Here is a 7,873-nt window from a genome sequence, read left to right as displayed (position 1 = left end):
TATAGTGCTCTTTGCTGAATCGAAAATAAAATTGTAGATTTCTAATGTTTGATTTCTGCCATGGAAATAGAAAAATTGACAATTTCAGGAAAAAAAAGTTTTATTTACAAATAGGAAGGATGAATAATAGTGGAAAAGAAAAGGGAAGATGAACAAATAACAAATTCCATACAATTTTAAAATCGGTGTTATTTGAGCAAGAGAGAGAAAGATCCACCGTTGGTGGCGGTGGTCGCCGGCAGCGGTGGCGGTGGTCGCCGGGACTGTGTTGATGGTCGGCGTTAGCGGTGGTGATGGTCGGAATAGTGTACCGATGGTGTGATGGTGAGGAGTTAATTGTCTTTTTGGTGGGAATGTTTGGTGAGAAGAGTGATTATATGTGGAAAAATGAAAAAAACCAAAATAGATCTTAACCACTTATTTGATCTAATGGCTAAAAACATGGTGCCTCACCGGTGAGGGACTTAATTGCTCCCTCACCCTAGAATCCACCATTAGGTATATCATCGGTGATGAATCTATTAGCAAGAACGTGTCGTGGTTGAAGTTTGCGATTCTATTTTGCACGCACTTCATGAGGCAAGCCAAGAACACTATTGCAGACAACAGTTCTACGAGAATTATATCGTAAGCACTTCTATTTTAAAAATGATCATCATAAAAATAAAAAAAACTTAAATGCACTTTTGGTGCTCCATTTTCAATATGTGAAGTTTTAGTCCCTATTTTAAAAACAATTTTTTTAATCTCCCTATTTTTATTTTTTTTAAGAAATTGGTCCCCCACTCTATTTTTGAGTTATTTTTGCTGATGTGTCATAGTCAAGTGGTAAGAATTATAATTGTTGTCAATGTATCTTCATATTTTGAAGATGTTATAGGATTATCTCGCAAGTGAAACTTATATGACTAAGAATTGCATGAGCTATAGTAATTTCCTTCTTTTAAACTTAGTGTTTGTGTAAATTTTCCGAGTGGTATTTCGTTCTTTTGGATTACTATGATATTGGTATAAAATTTTTATTGTCATCTTATGGTGGCTAATTTTCATTGAGAAACCTATGAGACACATAAGGTAGATTCTCTCTTTCAAACAATTTTTTTTACGCAAAAGCATGTATCAAACCCCTTACCATTTATTTAAAAAGTCTAAGAGTCCCTTTGAATTTGACTTATTTTTTAATTTTTGAAAATTGTAACACCCAAACCCGTTATTTAATTAACTCTGCCTTTATAAAATCTTTTTCGAAAATACGCAGCGGAAAAATTGAAAATCTGATTTATAAAGCGCTGGTTTGAATATCACAAACTTCATTCAAAGATAATACTAATACATTTATCTAGTAAAATATTCGAATGAACTAAAAACAAAACCTCGCATCGAACGATGCGTTATTAGTTATACAAAACGGATACTTTTCAAATGAAAGCTTAAGACCAACAGAGTATACTAAGAGGACTACATGCATATACATATAAAAACCCCTTTTTCCCGTGTCTCAATCAGAGCAGAGCTTCACCATTGCACTCGGACGAGGCTAACACATTACCTGTCAACCTGGACCCCCAAAGGTCCAGCAATTAACACAAAGCAGAGAGTTAGAAAACATAAACATAAATATAAGTGTGAGTAGTATACTACACACTTCACACGCTATCATACATTTCTAACTCACGCACATACATCGTCAATACGACTACCAATTAATCATTCATTTACAAACACACCAATCATATAGTTTCACGTCTTCTCGGACACTACCAAAGTGTTCATTTTATGGTCATGACGGACTCTACACTTGTTCATTTTATAGTCATGACGGACTCTACACTTGTTCATTTTATAGTCATGACGGAATCTACTCACATACCAAGTCATGGCAACAATCACAGTATTAAACAATTAGTAAATACCAAAGCTTAACACATACGGAAAACACATCACAATCCAATCAGATATTGTCACATAACAATTATCAAATACATGTGCATTTACCCTAATGCATCTAATGCCAATTATCCAATGTCATGTCATCCCTAGACACGACTAGTGTATGTGGTACCATTTCCACGTTGTTCAGATTTCAGTCATGACGGACTGTTCAGATTATAGTCATGTACGGACTGTTCAGATTATAGTCATGCACGGACTGTTCAGATTATAGTCATGCACGGACTCTACATCAGTTTTACATCATGCAGGATGCTGCTATTCACCCCATTTAAGATGAACCCAGTTTTACATCTTGTTGGATGCGTCGGAACTTACCGAACCACCTTATCTCCCTTGGATAAGCTCAATAACAGTTTTATATCATGTAGGATATGGTTATCATCAACCATCTCTCCCATAAAGAGGAGTCACACAGTTTTATATCATGTTTGGATATGGGCTCCAGATCTCGGATAACATAATCCCATCTTCGGCCACTTTTCATAAACATAGTCCATTTTCATCAATTATTGGAATTCACATGATTCCCATAACACAATTATTCATGAATGCATGATTACTTTTAAACACATCAAATACATGACGCTATCTAGCTCGAAGCTATTCATTCACTGATGCAGAAACACAATTCCAACATCTAACACATTAGGATAACACAATATCCTATCACTCCAATCATAATTATTCACATGATAATTATCTGCATAACCATTTTTATACACATAAGGTTTCATTTACACTTATGTCATAAAACACACATCATTTCCTTAACATTGCAAATTAATGCTAAAACATAAACATAGTCACTTGAACTACAAGTCATTGCATACGCGTGCGAATCATATAACGATTAACAATAAGCATTAACAGCATCAACATGTATCAACAATCATGTAAGGATACCCTTAAACCATGTTACAAGTGCCTAATTACACTTATAAACAATTATCAAAAAGTTGCTGTCACAGTGCTGTTCGCTAAGCGAAGCCGTAGCGAACCCGTAGCGAACTACATCAGAGGGTTACAGGTACATGGCGAACAGGTAGCGAGCTTGCAGCGAGCATGTTCGCTGTAGCGAGCAGGTAGCGAACCACACCAGAAAATATCTGTTCTTGAGTTTTCTAAGGCGGTTTAACATTGAATCAACTCAAAAATTCATCTAGACATGTTATAAATTCTTATAAACAGCTAATTCAAGCATATATGGTACTTATGAACATTAATTAACACTCACAAACACGCACATACATCACACTTACAAATTCATACCAATTTCTTGCATTTTAAGCAAGTTTAACAAAACATGCAAATCATTGATCAAACATCTACATATACCCACTTTCAACTCCCCAAAGTTGTTTACCTCATCTACCATGAGTTCACTACACATGTTAGGATCAAAAGAATCCAATTTCCATTAAGAAAATCACCCACAAAACCCACAAGAAAATAGAGTGGAAAGAGTTTGGGAATGGAGGAATCGACATCCTCCCCTCTTTCGAATCACTCACGAATATGTAATCTAACTCTCGTACCTTAGCTCGACGAATCCACAAGCTTGCTCTTCTCTTTCTCTCCCACGAGCTCTCCCTCTCCCTCATGAGCTCCTCCTCTTGCTCTTTCTCAAGAATTGCAACTTATGAGACTATTCATGGTTTGACTTGCTACTTATAGCTCTCTCTATTCTCATGGATCAAAGCCCACTTGGCTTAGGCCCAATGCCTATTCCACGCCCAAAGGCCCAAACAACATAACTTCTCGCTCATTAACTTACGTTCTCGCTAAATGATTATTCGCCGCTTAATAATTTAATTATAAATCACGCCCTCGCGTAATAAAATAATTAAATAACGAATACTAAATTTTGGGTCGTTACAAAAATAGCTTATGTAAATAAATAAATTTTTATGTTAATTCATAAGTTTTCATTAACAAAAATTGTATTTTTTAAGCTGTTTTTTCACAAACCACCTTGAAAAGCTTATAATAATACATACAAGCTTATTTATTTGCATGAGTTGTTTTGCATAAGCTCAAAAATAAGTCAATCCAAATGAGCCTTAAATCCCTTATCACTTAAATTAATTTATTGTTAGTGCAAATGATGTTTTTTTAATATATAGACGAAATGAAAAAGTCATTATAAATACACACGTGGATGAGCTAGAATTTAAACCCCAATCATTACGTTTGATCTAACGACTTCAACATTTTTTATCAGTTGAATTAAAACTTATAAATATGTATAAATGATTTTTTACATTTGCAATATAAAAACCAAAAGTATCTCTAATTATCTCACCAAACAATTATTAAAAACATTAGGTATTTAATTATCACAAAATTGATAGGAGATACACGGTCTTAGTTTTCAATCAGTGGGGGCAACACTCTTTATAAGTAGGATCATTATATAAAGGGTCTGAGTAACATGTGCTTTTAGGAAGAAACTCAAAAGTGGAAAATTTATATTGAAAAAAAAAATAGTATTTTGATTTTTGACTTTTATAAAATTGAATTCACAGATTTTTAAGCGGATATTTTTTTGTTTAGTTTCTTAGCATAAGCCAATTTTTTCCTTATATATAAAAATCCAAGTAAGACTTCCATGGTCTAGTAATTTTTGATTATATATGAAATAATTAAATAAAATAAAAAATTCAAATTTTGTGAATATAACCAACAAATTATATTTGGTCACGTAACCATATATAGTAATATGACATTGAAATTTGTACGATAAACTTCTTGAAAGTTTAAAAATGTTGTTTTCAATTTAAAAGTTTCTTTTTTTGATTTTCTTAACCACCAATGTCCGAGTTCACCGATTAACATGACCCTAAAATCTACAATATATGAAAAGAAGATATGTATGAATTAATTTGTTACACTTCTTATTGCATTTACCACTAAGTCATATGAATTAATTTGTTATATTTTTGGAATCAACATATAATCAATATGAGTTAAATGTCCAATTGTAACCACAAAACTTCACTTTATTTGTAACTTCTCCCACAATTTTTTTTTATCTGAAAATCCAATTTTTTTGTATGTAACCCAAATTCAAATTACCTCACTTTATAAAAATCAATTATTAACTGGGCATCGATATATCTTATACACCATCATTTTCAAGGGTATTTTGTGTCATATTTGAAAGTTAATAACTAATTTCAATATTTTAATATTTTTCTTTAGGTGGTTACTTCCATTTTAATATTTTAATATTTTGTGTAATATATTTATACTCATATATTAACTTAGCTCTTTTTGTTGGCTGCCGAAGGTTTGAATGTGTTGATGAAGGCAGTGGTTGAGCGTAACTTGTTTACTGGGTATAGTGTTGGCAGTCAAAATCCTGTTTCTGTGTCCCATCTTCAGTTTGCCGATGATACGTTGCTTATTGGGACCAAAAGCTGGGCGAATGTTCGTGCTTTGCGGGCTGTTCTGGTGTTGTTTGAGTCCATGTCAGGGTTGAAGGTTAATTTTTCTAAAAGTATTTTGGTTGGGGTGAACATCCCTACGTCTTGGTTACATGAGGCTGCGTCTGCTCTTTGTTGTAAAGTGGGAAGGGTGCCTTTCCTTTATCTGGGTCTTCCTATTGGTGGCGATCCGACGCGCTTGGCTTTCTGGGATCCGGTGATTGCTCGTATAAAGAATAGATTATCTGGGTGGAAGAGCCGCTTTCTTTCTTTTGGTGGACGTCTGATACTGCTTAAGTCTGTCTTAACCTCTCTACCTGTCTATGCTCTTTCCTTCTTCAAAGCTCCCTCAGGTACTATCTCTTCTATTGAATCTCTTTTGATTAAATTTTTTTGGGGGGGGAGTGAGGATGTTAGGAAAACCTCTTGGATAAGCTGGAAATCTATTTGTCTTCGTAAGGAGTATGGGGGTTTGGGGGTTCGGCAGTTGAGGGAGTTTAACTTAGCTTTGTTAGGGAAATGGTGTTGGAGGTTGTTGGTGGACAGAGGGAGTTTGTGGTTTCGAGTTCTAGAGGCTAGATATGGTGTGGAGGGAGGTAGGGTGAAAGTGGGGGATAGGCGAGGGTCTTCGTGGTGGAGGGAGATTGTGAGGATTAGGGATGGTGATAGAGGGTCAGCAGGAGGTTGGTTTAAGGAGAGTATCTCCAAGAAGGTGGGGGATGGGTCTGATACTTTGTTTTGGTTCGATCCTTAGTTGGGCGAGAGTCCGTTGTGTGAGAGGTTTAGGCGTTTGTTTGACCTGTATGAGAACAAATCAGCGACGGTAGCTGAGATGGCTTCTTTAGGGTGGGAGTCAGGAGGAGGGGTGTGGGTGTGGCGGAGGCAGTTGTGGGCTTGGGAGGAGGAGTTGTTGGGGGAGTGTCAGACCTTACTTCTTGGTGTTTCTTTGCAGGCTCATCTTCCAGATAGGTGGCTTTGGTTATTTGATCCTGATCATGGTTACTCTGTTCGTGATGCTTATCAGCTTTTGACTTCTCAGGAATTAGTTACTTTGGATGCTTGTTATGATCTTGTTTGGCACAAGCAGGTACCCTTGAAGGTATCTATTTTAGCATGGCGTTTATTGCAGGATAGGTTGCCTACCAAAATCAATCTGGCTTCCCGTGGCATCTTATCGTCTACAGCTACTTCTTGTGTTTCTGGTTGTGGAGGGGTGGAGTCGGTTCATCACTTGTTCCTCTCATGCGAAATTTTCGGTTCTCTCTGGGCATTAGTTCGGTAGTGGATTGGCGTCCCTATGGTGGTTTACACTACTTTGGGTGATCATATTGTCCAGTTCACTTCTTCAGCAGGTGGTTCCCGTGCTCGACGGTCTTTTATGCAGCTGATTTGGCTCGCTTGTGTTTGGGTTATTTGGACAGAAAGAAATCATAGATTATTTGGCGGTTCAACAAGTACTTCTCATCAATTATTGGATAAGATCAAGCTATTTTCCTATAGGTGGTTGAAGACGACGAGTGTGACTTTAGTCTCTAATTACCATAGCTGGTGGTCTGATCCTTTACTTTGTTTGGGCCTGATTTGATTTTTATGGTTTTTTTCGTGACTCTTTGTAAATAGTTTTAATCGTTCTCAGTATACCTTATGCTGGGAAGACTGTTTATTAATATATATATATATATATATATATATATATATATATATATATATATATCTCATTTTAGCTTGTTCAAAAAAAAATACGATAACCTAATTTTTGTGTGATTTATGCATGACCAATGTGTTTTACTCAAATTAATAAGTTTGCCCGTTCTTTTATAACATCTGTGGGACCTTTATTTATACTCGTATGAAAAAAAATTACGGGACTATATCCATACTCATATATATATATAGGGGTTTTCTAACTTAGACCCTAGTTAGGTCTAAGTTAGCAAGGTGCACCTTTTGAGTTGGACAAAAATACCCATTTTTTTTTTTTTGAAACAATAGAGCAACTGGGGCATGTATGTAATTTGCATCATAAAAATACCTTTTTTTTTTTTTTTTGAAACAATAGAACAACTATTACATTTTTTAAATTTCTTCCAAATTTCGACCTCATTTTACGTGCGAATCGAACGCCGATTTCAAAAACTAATACCGGAAACCTTTGTAAAATTGAAAAACGATCAAAATCCATATAAGGAACGTCGAGTTTCGTTGAGTATTGAGGGAGATCGAACCGGGTCAAAAACCGGGTCGCACGACCCGTTTCTGCATAAAACGGGTGGGAGGGACGATGAACAGTGCGCGTCGCCCACGCCCACTCTCACCGGCGGCGCGTGGGGGCGCGTGCAGCCTCAGGGAGGCTCTATTTTTTTTTTTTTTTCATAATAAAATCGTAGATAATATTCTGGAAATTTGGGTATATTGTATGAAATTTTTGGAGACCCGAAACTATTTTTAGTTAATTAAATGAGTAAAAAGGTAATTAAAAATATTATAATTCCATA

The 7,873-nt window shown here is 35.7% G+C and overlaps 1 protein-coding gene across 1 annotated transcript; it reads left to right on the top strand.

Annotated features, from left to right (window-relative positions):
- The first annotated feature begins 6,210 nt into the window (after positions 1-6,210).
- On the top strand, positions 6,211-6,660 carry LOC123886154. The gene has a single exon (XM_045935491.1). The coding sequence runs from the start codon at positions 6,211-6,213 to the stop codon at positions 6,658-6,660; it is 450 nt and encodes a 149-aa protein (XP_045791447.1).
- Positions 6,661-7,873: the final 1,213 nt, after the last annotated feature.

Source organism: Trifolium pratense, linkage group LG5 (genome assembly GCF_020283565.1).
Source record: "Trifolium pratense cultivar HEN17-A07 linkage group LG5, ARS_RC_1.1, whole genome shotgun sequence".
NCBI lineage: Eukaryota > Viridiplantae > Streptophyta > Magnoliopsida > Fabales > Fabaceae > Trifolium > Trifolium pratense.
Note: the sequence above shows the minus strand (reverse complement) of the source record. Positions and strands in the feature narration are given on the sequence as shown.

Coding starts and splice junctions, on each gene's coding strand:
- LOC123886154 (XM_045935491.1), top strand. CDS start 6,211: ATGGCTTCTTTAGGGTGGGAGTCAGGAGGAGGGGTGTGGGTGTGGCGG.